At 41.7% G+C, this 18452-nt stretch overlaps 1 protein-coding gene across 2 annotated transcripts in view; it reads left to right on the plus strand.

Moving 5' to 3' along the window:
• The first annotated feature begins 415 nt into the window (after window positions 1-415).
• The window catches only part of CERS6 (ceramide synthase 6), a 324976-nt gene continuing 306939 nt past the window's right edge, over window positions 416-18452 (plus strand). Inside the window, exon 1 of one of the 2 annotated variants that reach the window (XM_049887369.1) lies at window positions 416-1134. In XM_049887369.1, the coding sequence (XP_049743326.1) occupies window positions 965-1134 (170 nt within the window). In that variant the 5' untranslated portion in view covers window positions 416-964. The remainder of the gene's footprint in view (window positions 1135-18452) is intronic. The other variant, XM_049887370.1, reaches the window with a different exon arrangement.

Consider the following 18452-nt stretch of genomic DNA (forward strand, 5'->3'; position numbering starts at 1 on the left):
TCTGGAGGCGTTTTCTGAGAGGCTAGTTTGGAGAGGAGGTTTTACAGAAGGCTGCAGTTGCTGTCATCAACCTCATCATGATCATTATCAAATAACAATTAAGAGTCTTATTTTATGTAGCATCTCATAAAACAACTCCTTCTTTCCTGAGAGAGCTGGTTGTGGTGATGAGAAGTAGTATAACAAGGCCGGATGATCAGAGACGTGGGGAAAAGACAGGCATGGGGCAGAGGCCACAGCTCTTGCCAAACCATCCTGCCCAGTTCCTTATTTTCACTCTGCCTCTCCATACCCTGGTGTGGATGACCCTTTCCCTTCCACTTCTTCCCCCTTTGCTTTTTACACCTCCTACTTCTCCTTTTGCTGCCCTCTCAGCGCAGAGGCGGTTCCGAGGCTCAGACCCGGGCCCTACCTGGCTCTCCACTGCTTGTGGACGTATGGGAAGAGCGCTGAGAGCCCTGAAACTCTAGTGGGGCAGGAGCCGGCTTTCTGAGCATGTGCGAGCAAGCGAGAGGACTAGGAAGGATTTGGGGAGCTGGGCCCAGGTCGCAGCCCAGAGCACAGAGCTACAGCGCGGTGCGCGCAGGGGCGAACAGCGCGCCCCGAAGCTGAGCCCCTGCGCCCTGGACGCAGCGGCTGCGCCCTACCCAACGGGCGTGGGCGAGCTGGCCGCGTGTGCCTCGCTGCTTGACGCGAGGTGGAGCCAATCACCGCGAGCAGCCCGGGCTGCCATGTGACGGGCGAGGCGGCCCTTTTCCTCAGCGCGGCCAGAGGGAGGAGAGAACCGGGGCTCGCAACGAGCCTTCGAGAGTAGCGGCCGCGGAGGAGGCGGTGGCAGCGGCGGCTGGCGGGAGCGGCGGCGGCAGCACAGCCTCGGGCCAGCCGGGCGCGCATCCCGGGCACCCAGCGCAGCGGAGAGCTTAGCGGGCCGCAAGAGTCTCAGGACAGGAGTGGACAAAGCAAGATGGCAGGAATCTTAGCCTGGTTCTGGAACGAGAGGTTTTGGCTCCCGCACAATGTCACCTGGGCAGACCTAAAGAACACGGAGGAAGCCACCTTCCCTCAGGCTGAGGACCTTTACCTCTCCTTGCCCCTGGCCTTCTGCATCTTCATGGTGCGGCTCATCTTCGAGAGGTAAGGATTGGAGCGCCTCCTCCCCTCCCCCTACATACACACACGCGCACACACACAGACACACACACACGCGCGCGCGCGCACTCAAAAACGCACGCACACTCGGGTGCTCTGTGGCGCATGCATCCGCGCCCCCAGCGCACACCCAGCTAGTAGCACCTTCGGTTGGGTTCACACCTCCCAACCTTTGTGTTCGGGAAGGGGTTGCTGACCTTCCAGCCCGGCATGCTTTTTGGGGGCCACAGAGAGTCTGGCTAGTCCACCAGTTTCCCTCTGGGGAACCAGCGAAGGGCTGTAGGTCGATGGGGATGGCCCCCGACACTGCCCAGTTGGCCTGGCTCTCTCTTCCTTGAGGGCGGCCGGGGGGAGGCGAACAAAGGTGCGGGCGGCCGGCCCCGGGACGCGCGGCACTCAGTGGGGCTCGCCGTTGTCCGCTTGCGCTGCACACCACGCTGCCAGGCAGGGCTTCTCTGACGAGGCTTGCCACCACCCACCTGACAGCCAGGAACGTTCCGGACGCGCGGCCCAGTGGGAGGGGGGAACCGCGCACACTTCCAAACCTTTTACCCGGACGGCGGATGTTAGGGACTCTTCTTAAAGAGAATTCGCCAGGGACTCCTAGTCTTCTGATTGTGATTTGGTCTGTCTCAGTCACACGGAGTGTCAGGGCCACATACCTGGGAAATAGGTGCAGTGGTTTGTAGATTTCCAGCACTCCAGGCCATTAGCGGTTTGTTGAGGAGTAGGAATCGACTCAGCCATAATGAGCTGGGTTGGTTTTTGGTATCCAGGATGGGTACTCAGCCTGCAAAATGGTGATACTGAATTCATAACTGTTTCCTATGAATAATCATACTTTTTTTGGTACCAGAATACACTTTTTTGTTTTAAAGAACTGTCATATAATTGTTTTATAATTCCACATTTTGGTTGGTTATCTCCATTGTCTCAGGCACAAACTTGTGTTACTCTCATTCAATCAGGCTTAGTCACATTTTCCCCACCATGCATTCTCAGGTAGATGGTATTGACACAAAACGGGGACAGCCGAACACACTTGTCTTTCAGCTGAAAACATCTCTCCTCACTTCTCCCAATTCATCAATAAAGGCTGAATTTCTTAGATCATAGAGTTTAGACTCCATTTTTCAGTTCCACTTCATCTCCCTTCCCCCCCTCCAACCTTGATTTTGCTTCTTAAGCTTTTGCTCTGTTGTTTTGTTTGCTGTTTCTCTTTGTCTAAAACCACTCTTGAGGGTGGCAGAATTTATCTTTTGTGTTATTTGTTGCTGGAAGTGGCAACAGATCAAAGCTTCATGGGAACAAAAAGTATCTTTTGTTTAAGGTAGGTGTATTTTTCAACAGGCAGTGTTATTGCTTGAAAACTAATCCGCTGTTCACATGCAGAAATCAACCTGTACGAAAGAACTGATTGGAAGACCTTCTATTTTGAAATTATTGTAATCTAGAAGAGATATGTCATTGATTTTTTTCAGTGCTAAGGCATGTTGTGAAAAAGTGGGTGTGTGTCTAGGTTTGGAATTGCTTCTGGGGCAAACGTTTCCTTACAGAAAATATGAACTCTTGTCTAACCTTGTAGTCTCTCCAAAGACAAGCAGACTCTCAGGGACCGTGATCACACGTAGATGGCACATAGTGGGGGCTCCACACACACTTGCTGAATGACATCTAATAAATTTTGGCCAGACTCTCATTTAGATAGCAGATGCGCTTGAAAGAGATGTGTCATCATAAACATACTGGAGGACAAAAGCATGCCAGCAAGTGACCTGTATGTAGAAAGCTACATGTACCTGATACTCTCTTCTCTATGGTGATTCCAGGCTGTTTATTAGATTGGGGAAAAATTGTTACAGATTGGAGATACCTTTGTTCTTAGATTCTCTGCCTTTTTTTATTTAAAAACTTTAATAATACTTGAAAAGTAGTTCATTTTTCCTTTTCCTGCACTTTTTTTTTTTTCTTTGTATAATCCCATGATTTGATTTACAGTTTACACTAAGGGGTCAGCTATTCTCAACTATCAGTCACAGCAGATGTCCTCATACTTCTGTATAGTTGGTCAGCTTCTTCCTGGCTGTTGATCCAAGTAGAAGCTTTTTAATGGACTGTATGGAAAGTAAAAGTTTATGATTAATGTCCAGAATAATAATTCAATATGGCCCATAAACCAGAGGATACTGCTGGCTTTTGGAAGGATATTGACTTTGTTTCTTCCTACAGCTTCGACAGCTCTGTCTTGAGCCATCCAGAATCTCGATTTTCTGAAAAACCAAAGACGTAGGTGGATCCAGGGGGTCCAGTGCTGGTACAGTGGTAGAAATCTCACCTGAGTGATACCTGGGTTTGATTCCTGGCCAGTGCACCTCATGAGCAACCACCACTTGTCTGTCGTTGGTGGCTTGTGTGTTGCTGTGATGCTCAACAGGTTTCAGCAGAGCTTCCAGACTAAAATGAATTAGGGAGAAAGGCCTGGTGATCTTCTTCTGAAAACCAGCCAGTGAAAACCCTATGGATCACAGTAGTCCTCTCCGCAGTCGATCATGAAGATGGCGCAAGACTGGGCAATGTTTCATTCTGTTGTGCATAAGGCCACCATGAGCTGGTGGCTGAATTGACAGCAGCTAACAACAATAACAACAATAACAGGTGGATCCAGAGTAAGAAGTTTAGTATGTTTCTTTTCTTCTCAAACTTAAATGGCATATTGTAGGATCTAACTGTGCCTTCATCTCAGTAGCATCCATCAAGGGCCTGAATCGATATGACTGTGCCAGTGGATATTATTATTATAAATAATGATTCACGTTTGGTGAGTTGTGTGTACATCTTTTTTTTTTTTGTCATATTCTGTAGTAAGTCTATAGCATGGTTTAAAGAAGCCTGTTGTGAATCTTCTTGTAAAATGAAATTATGCTTCTACTGTTACTTATTTCAAGCTGAGAATGTATCTACGAGATACATGATTATCAAGATATTTGTTATTTCTATTAAATTGGGTTGGTAATGAACTTTTTGAGGTTTAAATTGTGAATTCCACTTTCTTCCTGCCAAATGAATGTATTTCTCACTATAAAGAAAAATGGTAAAGATTTGATTGAGTTGGGCTTTGCCCAATTGAACAGCCCTATCATTTTTGTTTTTGGCCCTACTTTTTGGGTGTTGACGGTGGAGGCATTGGTAGAAAGAATATGCCGTGTAATAGCACCATATGGACAGCAATATGGGAGTCCAGCATGGCTGGCTAAAAATGGAGCATCCTGAAGTCAGTGTATTTTGGCTGAGCCTGAAAAATTCAAGGCTTTGCAGTTCTTAGCATGACCTTTATACTACACCTAGCTCTGGATAGTCATAGGAAGGGCCGTAGTAGGGATTATTTGACTGACAGGATAAAATGCCCCTTGTTCAAAACCAAGGCTTTGAATTGGTTTGTTCCAGTTCGAACCCTTGCTGAGAATTTGCATTTCTAACAGGTCCCCAGGCTATGCTAATGCTGCTGGTTAGGGACCAATTCTGAGAGCCACTAGTAGAGCTGTGGTTCTCAAAATTTGTTACACACTCAAAACGTGGATGAATCTGTAGGGCAGTATGCTGAGTGAAATAAGTCAATCATGAAAGGACAAATACTGTATGAGACCACTATTGAAAAACCCATATAAAGGTTTTCGCACAGAAAGAAACAATCTTTGATGGTTATGGCCATCTAAGATAAGTCTGCTGATCTCACCCCACCTGGATCAAGGGAGAATGAAGAAAACCAAAGACACAAAGGAAAGATTAGTCCAAAGGACTAATGGACCACAACTACCGCAGCCTTTACCAGACTGAGTCCAGTACAACTAGATAGTGCCCAGCTACCATCACCCACAGCTCTGACAGGGATCACAATAGAGGGTCCCAGACAGAGCTGGAGAAAAATATAGAACAAAATTCAAACTCACAAAAAAAGACCAGACTTACTGGTCTGACAGAGACTGGAGAAACTCCAAGGTATGGCCCCCAGACACCCTTTTAACTCATTACTGAAGTCACTCCTGAGGTTCACCCTTTAGCCAATGATTAGACGGGCCTGTAAAACAAACAATAATACACATATTTCAACCAGGCATATGAGACTAAATGGGCACACCAGCTCAGGGGCAAGGATGAGAAGGCAGGAGGTGACAGGAAACCTGAATGAATGGAAATGGGGAACCCAAGTTTGAGAAGGGGAGAGCGTTGACACGTTGTAGGGTTGGCAATCAGTCTCACAAAACAATATGTGTATTAATTGTTTCATGAGAAACTAATACGCTCTGTAACCTTCACTTAAAGCACAATAAAAAAAATTATTATAAGAATAACCTGGGGATCTTGTTAAAATGTAGATTCTCATTCAGTAAGTTCTGATTCAGCATTGGCATTGCTTAGGAACTTGGTAGAAATGCAGATTCTCAGCAGAGGTTCAAACTGGAAGAACCGGGTTCTAAGCCCTGCTTTCACCCTTCCAATTATCTGATTCTTGTGGGCTCCCTATAGTTGAAGCTTACTAATTATTATCTCATGAAACTTTGAAGCAGGTTAAATGTCATTCTTTGCAAGCAGAAATAAGTCCTCTAAGAATAAAGATATTTTTTTCCCACAGAAATAGTCTAACAAATGATTTTGTTTATGACATTTTTCAGTCATATTTTGAGTCAAAAGAATCATTTGGGCTGTTATCATTTGTGCCCCCAAAAGCTACAATATTTCTGAATAACTAGAACATCACGTTTGGTAACTAGAGAGGCAGAGGAAACAAAGAAAACCCTCAGTGAGATGGATTGACATAGTAGCCTCAACAGTGGGCCCAAACATACCAATGATCATGAAGATGGCACAGGACAGGGCAGTGTTTTGTTCTGTTATACATAAGGTCGCCATGAGTCTGCGCCAACTCGACAACAACTAACAATAACAACAGAGAAGGCAAGTACACGCTGTCCTCTGGCCTCATTTACATGGATCCTACAGTAGACCTAGCACCTCTTGCAATGAATGGGTAAGAATTAAGAAGCTCGTTCCTGTCAGGTTGGCTCTCAAAGTGCCAAATTATGAGGACTGTCGTCTTTCAGAAGGGTGACATCAAACAGTCTTGCCTGGCTTATTCAGCCAAAGAATGACCTGTGGCCCCCAAATCTTTGAAGAACAATGGTGTCTCAGCTGTGTCAGAGGTGAAAGTCTAAAGAGTGGGCTTTTTTCTTTTCTTTTCTTCTGGATTTAACTAGTATTTTTGCCTTGTCAGGAGCCTTGGGTGAAGCTCTCTAGGAAAATTGTGTGTGTGGGTATGTCTGTTCCTGGTGGTTAAAGGGGAAAGGAGTGAGTGAATGTTTGCCAGGAAACAGTGGGGTATCAGATGAGGTTTATTACTGAAGGATATTAATATAATGTACCTTGTAATGAAGAAGCAGATATCATGAGATATATTGTACACGGGATTTTGAGAACAACTCGCATATAAGTATGGTTTTTCTCATGCCATCATGGCTGGATATTAATAAGGTCTATAAATGTTTTGGTTTAGCTTATTAAATAATGGTGTGATTCAAATTCAAACTGTGGATACCTGCTTTGTTAGAGACGGGTGTAAGAGGCAATTGTTGGATTCAGACAGAAATATGTTGCCTCCTACAGTTTCTGATTGGGGTTAGAAAAATTGATTTTCAGTGAATGTTTTATTGAAGAACAGTCCAAAATCAAAAGGATGGTACTCTTTGCAGGACTTTAGCACAACTTGCTTATCTTTCAAAACAAAAGGTTTTATAATAGCTCAGCTGTTTGTAATAAGTTGATCTGTGTATTACAGGCTTACTACTCTGTCCGATTGATTACATGGTCTATATGAGTCAGAATTGACTCAACTGCACTGTTTTTTTTTTAAAGGTAGATACTGGAAACCCTGGTGGTGTAGTGGTCAAGTACTATGGCTGCTAACCAAAACTGTATGGGGCAGTTCTGCTCTGTCCCATAGGGTTGCTATGAGTTGGAATTGACTCGATGGCAATGAATTTGGTTTTTGGTTTTAAGGTAAATACTGTTTTCTCCCCAATTTTGCAGGTGAAAGTAAGAACTGCACATAACTTTAAACCCCAAAGCCAAACCCATTGCCGTCGAATTGATTCCAACTCATAAATGGCATTATTCTTAATGGGCAGTGCCTTAGAACAATGGGAGAGGCAAGTGAGATAACTTTAAACTATCACAAATGACTTAGTGTCATTGCAAAAAAAACAAAAACACTTGTTGCTGTCAAGTCAATTCCGACTCATAGCAACCTTTAGGACAAAGTAGAACTGGATATAGGGTTTCCAAGGAGCACCTGGTGGATTTTAACTGCTGACCTTTTGGTTAGCAGCTATAGCTCTTAACCAGTAGCAACCAGGGTTTCCTTAGAGTCATTAGGATTAATGAAATTAACACCCTGAGTTCACTCACTATTTTTCTGTTGAAGATATCTGAATTCTCTATGGTGAGGGTTAGTGTTTTTTTTTTTTTTAATTTCCTGGTGTTTAAGGTATTTCAGAAGTGGTTTCTGTGATAGGGAAGGGAAGGTGGCAGTAGAAGGAAAATGGAGTTTCAGGTGAGTTTCTCTCATCAGCACACCAGTTCAATGGCTCGTAAGAGATCATGGCACCTTTTTCAGGCTCTCGGCACCTGTTTTCCTCACCTGATAAAACCGTGTTGGTAAGCACAAGAATCTAGGTTCATGCTGTACATTGGAGATTTTAAATATTTATTACATACATTTATATTTCTTTATCACCAAGCAGGACCAGACTTTTTTTTTATAGCTATTGGTTATCTATTTCTTACAAACTCAGGATTCTCAAAATTTTATCTTTTTTTTTTTCCTTCTGTCTTTTTTTGATCAGTTCATAAACACTTTTGAGTCAGGATACCAGGGCAGATTTTGTTTGTTAGTAATTAAGTGTGTCACTTAATGTTTTTTGGGTCTTTTTTTTTTTTTGCCTTTGTAAAAGCTAGTTAAAAAAGATTGGCTCTTACAGAGCAAGGATCCATCTATGTTACTAATACCCTGAGAATTTTTATTCCTATGATTTTGGTTCTTTGGTCTCTTTTTCTTCTTAATGATTTCATGAGCTTTTTCTTTGTCACCCTTTCCTGCCACCATAATCTTCATTGACTGCTTCAGACCTCTATGCTGTGACATGATTGAACACAAAATGTTGATTCTCATAGTGTCCCTTTGGGGTAGGCTTATTACACTACAGATGATTAGGTGTCCAGGGCCCACTGTCTAAAGCTATAACTCGACGCTCACCACATATTTTGTTTTATGTTTGACTTTGGGGGCGGCTGTGGGTCAGTGGTAGAATTCTCATGTTCCACGTGGGAGACCCAGGTTTGATTCCTGGCTGATGCACCTTAAGCACAGCTACCACCCATCTGTCAGTGGAGGCTTTCATGTTGCTAAGATGCTAAACAGGTTTCAGCAGAGATTTCAGACTAGGACAGACTAGGAAGAAAAACCTGGTGATCTACTTCCAAAAATCGGTCAGTGAAAACCCTATGGATGACAAAGGTCCAATCCTATTGTGCATGGGGTCGTCTTGAGTCAGAGGCCAGCTCGATGGCAGCTAACAACAACAGCAACATTGCAAATGACAGCAGTTTTAATGAATAACGTTTTAATTTTAGTTTTGAAAGTAATAGAAATAGCTAGTATTTTTTCCCTAACAAGAGCTTGTTTTTTTCCATGGTGTCTTAGTCATCTAGTGCTGCTATAACAGAAATACCACAAGGGGATGGATTTAACAAAGAGAAATTTATTCTCTCACAGTCTAGTAAGCTACAAGTCCAAATTTCAGGGCGTCAGCTCCAGGGGACAGCTTTCTCAGTCATTCAGCTCAGGGGGAAGGTCCTTGTCATCAATCTTCCCCGGGCTGAGGAGCCTCTCTGAGCAGGAACCTCAGGTCCAAAGGACACGCTCTCCTCCCAGTGCTGCTTTCTTGGTGGTATGAGGTCCCCACGTCTCTCTGCTCGCTTCTCTCTTTTATGTCTCCAAAGAGATTGACTTAAGACATTAATCTTGTAGATCTCATCAACATAACTGTCACTAATCCATTTCATTACATCATAGTGATAAGATTTGCAACACATAGGGAAATCACATCAGATGACAAAATGGTAGACGGTCATACAATACTGGGAATCATAACCTAGCCAAGTTGACAGATACATGGAGGGGGGGCACAATTCAACCCATGACACATGATTTACTTAATCATCTCCCAAGCCCTTTAAGGTAGATACTGTTTTTTACCCAGTTTTGGAGATGAAAGTAAGAACTGCACTTAACTTTAAACCCAGAAACCAAACCCATTGCTGTCTAGTTGATTCCAACTTGTAGCACCTAACTTTGACAGCTTAAAAAGGCAAAGTAAGCATTTAGAACCAGGTTTCTTGATCTCCATATAATTTTGGTGATGTCTTTTTAAAGCAAACATCAGGAGATCATACTATATATATGAATTTTTATGTAACCTGTTGCCATTTAATGATACAATCTGAACATTTTCATTTAATTAAACTTATTTGAAAATAGTTCTGATGACTGTATATTATTTTACACTATGGATATATCATAATTTACTTAGCTAGTCTCCCTATTATTGTTGGATTTTTAGGCTATTCCCAGTTTATGTGTGTAAGTCTTTCAATTTCTCATGATTTTATAAGGCATGGTTCCTAGAAGTGGAATTTCTAAGCTGAAAAGGGTATTTTAGTGCTCTCGATAGATACAAATGGCCAAATTTGTGTCCAGAAAGATGATATCCCTTTGTACTTCTTTATTGGAATGTAGATTATCATCATTTCAGGAAACCTTTGCTTTGGTAATTGAACAAAAGTTACTTGTAGTAATGCATGTTTTTAAGTTATTCATGATGAGTTTATTCCAAATATTAGCCATTTGTATTTCATTTTTTGTGAATTTGTGCACATTTTTCTGTTGGAATGAGGAGATGAAGTTTTATCTTTTTTGGTAGAAAAGTAGTTGGACTTTTTTTTTTTTTTAAATGCATAATGATCTTATCTTGGTCTGTTTCTCTGTTTGTGTGTTCATATTCCTTTATTTCTTTCTGCCTCGCTTCTCACCTGCATAACATAAACCACCATCACCTGGATGAGGCACTCTGGATTCTACATAGTAGAAGGGCTGCGTTGAAGAGGTTGAGATAGATAATATCGTGACTTTATCATGTAGAGTGAGGCAGAGAGAAAGAGCTGGGAGGAAGATTGAGGCATCCAGACTGAATGGTTTTTATGAAGGAAAACTCAAGGGTAAAGCCTCAACTCCTTTATATTATTTCTCTGAACTTTTTGTTAAAGGCAACTTACTAGAAGTTATGGTTTTATTTTCTAGACTTAACATTTTTCTAGTTAGAAACAAACATCCCGGTCCCCTTGACCTCAGTTCCATCAAGCACTGTCTTTTTTTTTTTTTCCGATACATAATCTGCTTGGAATCTAGGAGAGCTCCTGTTCTTTCCAGAATTATCTGTTCTGGGTGAGTGGGAGGTGAGGGGCCCTCAGCTATCCTGAGCTTTTTTGAAAGGCACTTGAACCAGACAACTTTCTTGAAGTCCATTTGTTAATGTGGCAATTTAGTAATGGTAAATTTGCATGTATAGAAAAAGAGAGCAAAGTGTCTTTAGAAAAGAGCATTTCATAGTTTCACAGGATCCCTAGGATTAAAGTATAGGCATCCTGGTGAGTACAAAATCCATTTAAAGTAAACCAGAATAATAGGATAAACTTGTACCAGGACAAGCGGCCTAGGCCGCAGATATAGCCTGTGAAAGCTTTTCACTGTGGGAGAAGATGAGATCTGTCCCCACTTCCTCATCTTTCATTTTAATTTTATAACCATTTTGTAAGCAAATGCTTTAAATGCCTGAAAACTTGAAACGATTTTACTCAAGTGCTTCATGTTATAAGATAATTGACTTGTAAGCATTGGCAGGTACATACTATTGAACAGTAGTTTTTGAAGTTTATCTGACTGATCATTGTACAAAGCACTGCTTTCCATAATTTCATTTATTCTATAATTCATAATATTTGGGCACTTTTTTGTTTTGGTTTACTTTGATTAATTAAATCCCCCATCCTCACGTTAAGGAAAATTTTCTTTTTCTCACTACCAGCCCTCAAAGTGGACTTCTTTGGACCACTCTTGTATCCCGTTTATACTTTTGGTTTTATTACTCCAGAAGTGGATTGTTTGAATTGGTTGTTGTTGGTGAGGGCGGAAAAGGAGACAGACCAGTGGTTTTTAATTGTGCAAGGGATGCATTCCTTTACTAGCTAGGCTTTTTCAGTGACCTAGGACTACCATTTGTTTGCGACTTGCTAGTGTCTACATAAATGTCATATCTTATCTTGGAGGTTTTTAGGTTACAAAGCTGTTGTTGCTATCTGGGAGCTTTGATTGGGATTCTATTTTCTTTCTTTCCCTCTCCCACTCTCTCCCTCCTGTCCTTATTATCATTGGCACAGATCTTTTAAGGTCCCAGGAAAGCGCTGAGAGAGGAGGAGTAGCACAGAGATTGGGGAGAGGGGTTTGAGAAAACCATCTAAAATCTTGTCCAGTTTGGCAAGTATCAGAGTAAGAGCTGCCAGCTAGTCTAAGTGGCTCTGTAGATTCTTGTCTTCATAGATTACCATTTCAAAGCAGAATAAAGTGACTTGTGGCAGTTTAGACACAATACCTTGAGCGAAGGAAAATTGAGAAAGCAGCAATCAGTCATTGAGGCATTATGGAGATTGGGTGTAATATAAAGGCTTCGTGCGTCAGGAGGTTTGTGTATCTCTTTGGTTGCACGGATAGAATTGATGATGATAGTACATTTAAATTGTTACTCTTTTGTACATTTATTGCAATTAATTGGACATGTACATTCATAACCAGAATTATAAAGAAAATGGATGGAAGATCAGAAAGTATAGAATGTGGGTTTAAATCCGAACTCTGTCTTTATCAGCTGTACAATAATTCACAACACACTTCTCTGAAACTTGGTTTCCTAACTTGTAAAATGGGGAGTGGACCTACTTGTAGAATTGGAGGGCAACTAAATGCAAAAATGTATTTCCAGGGGCCCAATAAAAACTGGTTCTTAAAAATACACATTGTAGAAAAGGTAATTGATACCATAGTACAGTATTTGGCACCTAGTTTAGAAATAATGTGATTTAATGTGTTGTGTCGGCGGGGAGGGGACGGAGGAGCGTTGTGTGAGGAGACGGCATAGCTTGTAGAGGCAGTAGGACCTGCTTAAGTACCTGATCCTGGAACTGGAAGATTTACGTTTTCTGTTGAAGAGTAAATATTTAGAGTTTTAGACAAGCCTTGAAGCCTGTCTCTTCAGCATTGTGCCTGTTTAGGAAGGAGAACACTTCTAAGGCTTTTTCTTCTCAACTGTTGGTAATGATGTGGTCATAGGCCAGGGACCTGCCTGCATTTGGTGGCAGAACACTGTTTATAATGGTGGGGTTTTTTGTAGTCTAAAACTTTTTGTATTTGGTGACAGTCAACTATTTGGGGCTTTAGACAGGTGACAGTCAGCTGGGTACCACTTAGATCCGGACACCATCTATGGCTTCTGTGCTGCTGGAAAAAGCTCAGGAAGATGGCCTTCTGCCGGGGGTTTTCTAAAGCTGCGTTTCTGTGGAGGCAAGCCTTATGCAGTTATCTCAACCGACCTCTCTTAGGCCCCACCTTGGCCCTGGTCCTGTTTTATTGCATTTACTCTCAAGGGAAATAGATTGGATCTTCATCCCCTGGCAATGGCAAATATCAGATTTGGCATTTGTATTGATTTGAGACGTGGGCTGAATTTTGACCCTGTGTCTTAGTTTTTTTTTTTTTTTTTGTCTTACTAGCTACAAGCCTAGGAGGAAATTAGCCTTTCCAAGCTCAGTTTCTATCTGAAACTCATAGGGTTCTTGTGCCAGTTAAATGACATAATGCATACATCTTGTTGCCATCGAGTTGATTCCGACTCATAGCAACCCTATGTGACAGTTTAGAACTGCCCCAAGTGCATGCATTGTGTTTCGTTGTGTTTAGCACTGTGCCTAGCTCACCTTAGTAGCAATTAGTTGCTCTTAAGGTTTAATCAGGGCACACACACATAATTACTTTCTGAATGTTTGTGAGAACCCCAGTTTCCAGAAATGAGACTTTACAGTTGATTTCCAAATCCCTTTTGTGGCATTGCTTTCATGCCATGAAGTGTATGACAGATGTGAGGGGTATATGGAGAGGTTCATTTCCTCTCCCCACCTCCCCTAATCCCTGCTTTTCACCTGTCAGGGTTGTTGGTGCAGTCATTTGAGTTTTACTCTCCCTGTTATCTTTCTCCTCTTCTTGCTTTTTTCTCCCCTCTAAGGAAGATTCTATTTTTTCCAGTTGTCACCAGCAGGAAACAGCCCTGGCAGATTCCTGCAGAACTGGGCCTTGCCCATCTCACAGTCATATAATGCACTTTGCTGAGATTGTACATGAATATTTCAATAGCCCAGAGACATTTTCTCTAATAAGAGCCTCCCAGAAAAAGCAAAGTCTTGTGACTGACGTCTGTTAATTTCTTTCACTAGATCGACTACTGGATTGTCTTCATTTGAAGACCAAAATAACTCAGTTTAGTGTCATTAGGATCATATTTGTGAACATGCAAACATTCAAACTAGCTAAGAATAATAAATGTATTTTTATTTTTCCATTAAGAGAAGCAAATCCACACCTCCAAATTTGAACTTCTGTTGCTATAGAACAGGGGAAATAGATGTTATTGTGACTTATTTGCCTGACCAGATTAGTTCAGAAGGGAGTTGTCCCTGCTTCTAACTAGCTGTGCTTTGCCAGCTTTGCACCGTTTAAATATAATCAGCAAGTAATTTTCCAGGTAAATAATCTAACAAACTTGCTAATTTTTTAGGCATTGATAGAGGACATCTACAGTGGTCCCTAGGTGGTGCAAATAGTTTGGACTTGACTATTAATCTCAAGGTTGGCTGTTTAGACCCACCCAGAAGCTCTGCAGAAGAAAAGTCTGGGAGGCTGGGCCAAGATGGCAGAGTAGTCAGACTCTTCTGGTGGTCCCTCTTACAACAAAGATCCAAAAAAAAAAAACAAGTGAATCGATTATATATGACAGTCTAGGAGCCCTGAACATCAAAGGCAAAGTTGAGGTATCAGACTGAGTGGAAGGGGGAGGGAGAGACTGTACAGAAGCAGCAAGGAGTTGCCAGACCTGACCCCACAGGAACCGGTGCCCTGCAGGCCAGATTGGCTGACAAGCACCGTGAGGCAAGCAGAGGCGTCCTGGATGCGTTTTCCATGTTGGGGGAGACTGAGCAGTGGAGAGCCTGCTAAACCCTCTGCAACCAGTGAGAAACAGCCCTCAATCAGCAAAACATAAGGACATGCATCTAACTTACCACGAGGATCAAAAAACACCCCATTTGGGAAGAAGCTCTCTCCCTGCTTCTTCCCTGATCTGCACTGGGTTCTGGGTCAGCTTCAGCTATTGCTTATTCCCACTTTCCTGGGCCAAGAGTAGGGCCTGTCATGCGACCTGAGTCATACTCCTAGCCTGGGAGAGGGAACAAATTAACAAACAGGAAAAAATAATCTGCTAGCTCTGCTAAGCCGGGAACTCAGGGTAGATACAGCGCTTTTGCTTATGTACAGGCATATGGGATTTGAGGAATTTTAATGCCTTTAACCCCTGCATAGACCTGTATGGGCCCATTTCAACAGCATAGGCCCTTATGAGCATAGTACAACAACGTACATACCTGAAGCCTACGTCACTATATCAGCTATATGGTGGAGTGGTAGGTTCCTGATATTTGACACTGCTCTGCCCATTAAGCAGGGTCTTCACCTACCCATATCAGGGGCCTGAGGACTGGTGGCTCCACCCATGCCACCTAGTCCCCTGCAACAGCCAACAGCATTGGATGCCCATAGTCCAGATGTGAAACCCACACACCTGTGTGCTCTAGGGAACAGGGACATGCTTTCATCACAGACACTCAGGGGTGATTTTCAGCCCCCTGCCTTGCTCAGCATGTGGCCCCCTACTGTAGCCAGGTACCTGTGCCTACTCCAGTCACCCCTGCCTGTATAGGACTGTAGGTAAGAGCATGTACCACACACTTGATGACTGACTATCTGGACACCTGACTTGAATCCGTACAAGAAAAGTAAAGTAACAAATCTAACCACCTGGTGACAGGACATTAGAGCTTCAAAGGCACCAATAATCAGACTAGCTCACATGAGCAGCCTATTTGGGCATATCAGAACAAAACAAAACAAGAAGCTAGGATGCAGTAAGAAAACAAAATAAATAAATATAATAACTTAGTGATGGCTAGGAGACAACCAAAACCAAAAAACCAAACCCGGTGCTGTTGAGTCGATTCCAACTCATTGCGATCCTATATTAATCTTTTGTATTCTACCTTTGGTATGAGTTGGAGACAGCAGTCAATATCAAATCACATAAAGAGGCAAACCATGATGGCTTCAGCAAGCTTCTAAAACAAAGAATCAAGAAATCTTCCAGAGGAAGAGAATTCCCTGGAATTACCAGAGGTAGAATAAAAATATACAGAACTCTGCAAGAGGTTAGGAAGGAGATAAGGCAAAATGCAAACCAAGCCAAGGAACACACAGTTAAAGCAATAGAGGAACTTAAGAAGATTATGGAAGAGCACAGTGTCAAACTTAACAGCCTGTAAGAATCCATAGACAGACAGCAAATGGAAATCCAGAAGATTAACAATAGAATTTCAGAATTAGACAACTCAGTAGAAAGTCGTAGGAGCAGAATTGAGGCAATAGAAGTCAGAATTAGTGAGATTGAAGACAAAGCACTTGATACCAACTTATTTGAGGAAAAATCAGATAAAATAATTTAAAAAAATGAAGAAGCCCTAAGAATTATGTGGGACTGTATTAAGAGGAATAACCTACAAGTGATTGGAGTACCAGAATGGCAGGGGTGGGGGGGGGTGGTCTGTGATGAAAGCATGTTCCTGTTCCCTAGAGCACACAGGTGTGTGGGTTTCACATCTGGACTATGGGCACCCAATGCTGTTGGCTGTTGCAGGGGACTAGGTGGCGTGGGTGGAGCCACCAGTCCTCAGGCCCCTGATATGGGTAGGTGAAGACCCTGCTTAATGGGCAGAGCAGTGTCAAATATCAGGAACCTACCACTCCACCATATAGCTGATATAGTGACATAGGCTTCAGGTATATATGTTGTTGTACTGTGCTCATGAGGGCCTGTGCTGTTGAAATGGGCCCATACAGGTCCATGCAGGGGTGAAAGGCAAAATACAGAGAGAATTGTTGAAGATTTGTTGGCAGAAAACTTCCCTGGTATTGTGAAAGATGAAAAGATAGCTATACAAGATGCTCACTGAACTCCACACAAGGTAGAAACCAAAAGAAAGTCACCAAGACATAATCAAACTTGCCAAAACCAAAGAGAAAGAGAGAATTTTAAGAGCAGCTAGGGATACATGAGAAGTCATCTACAAAGAAGAGTCAGTAAGGTTAAGCTCTGACTACTCAGCAGAAAACACACAGACAGGAAGGTAATGGGATGACATATATAAAGCCTTGAAGGAAAAAAAATTGCCAGCCAAGAATTATGTATCCAGCAAAACTGTCTCTCAAATATGATGGGGAAATTAGGGTATTTCCAGATAAACAGAAGTTTAGGGAATTTGCAAAAACCAAACCAAAATTACAAGAAATACTAAAGGGAGTCCTCTGGTTAGAAAATCAGTAACATCAGATAACAACCCAAGACTAAAACACAGGTCAGAGCAACCAGATATAAACCCAAATAGGGAAGTCACAAAAATAAATCAAAGCTAAAACACTGAAAATAGACAGAGACATCAATGTATGTAAAAGATGACAACACTAAAACAAAAAAGAGGGACTAAAAAATGTAGTCATAGATCTTTCATATGGAGAAGTCAAGGCGAGATAAAGAAATAAAAGATTGATTTAAAGTTAGAAAAATGGGGATAAATATTAAGGTAATCACAAAGAAAACTAACAATCCTATACATCATAATAAAAAAGAAGAAAAACATACTCAGCAAATACAAAATCAGCAACAATGAAGAAAAAAATATGAAAAGCAAAACGACTCAGCACAGAAAATTAAGTGGAACAGAGAAACTGTCAGCAACACACACACATACCTAAAACACATCAAAATGACAGCACTAAATTCATACCTATCAATAATTATACTGAATATAAATGGACTAAATGCAGCAATAAAGAGATAGAGTGGCAGAATGGATAAAAAAACATGATCCGTCTATATTACGCCTACAAGAGACATACCTTAGACTTAAAGACTCAAGCAAATTAAAACTCAAAGGATGGAAAAAATATATCAAGCAAACAACAATTAAAGACAGCAGGAGTGGCAATATTAATTTCTGACAAAATAGACTTTAAAGTAAAATCTACCACAAAGGATTAGGAAGGACACTATATAATAATTAAAGGGTCAGTACACCAGGAGGACATAACTATAATAAATATTTATGCATCCAATGACAAAGCTCCAAAATACATAAATCCTAATAGCATTGAAAAGAGAGACAGACAGCTCTAAAATAATAGTAGGAGATTTGAAGATACCACTTTCAGTGAAGGACAGAACATCCAGAAAGAAGCTCAATAAAGACAGAGAAGATCTAAATGCCACAGTCAACCAACTTGATCTCATAGACATATACAGAACACTGCACCCAACAGCAGCCAAGTATAGTTTCTGTTCCAAGGCACATGGAACATTCTCTAGAATAGACCATATGTTAGGCCATAAAACCCTTAACAGAAGCCAAAGCATCAAAATATTACAAAGCATCTTGTCTGACCATAAAGCCATAAAAGTAGAAATCAAAAACAGAAAAAGCAAGGAAAAATATCAAACACATGGGAACGGAACAAGACCTTGCTCAAAAACTACTGGGTTATTGAAGAAATTAAGGACAGAATAAAGAAATTCACAGATTCAAATGAGAATGAAAATACATCCTACCAGAATCTTTGGGACACAGCGAAAGCAGTGCTCAGAGGTCAATTTACAGCAATAAATGCTCACGTCAAAACATTAACCCTACAACTTGAACAAATAGAGAGCAGCAAAAGAAGCCCTTGGGTACCAGAAGAAAAAAAATAATAAAAATTAGAGTGGAATTAAATG

This window comes from Elephas maximus, chromosome 6, assembly GCF_024166365.1.
Source record: "Elephas maximus indicus isolate mEleMax1 chromosome 6, mEleMax1 primary haplotype, whole genome shotgun sequence".
Taxonomy (NCBI): Eukaryota; Metazoa; Chordata; class Mammalia; order Proboscidea; family Elephantidae; genus Elephas; species Elephas maximus.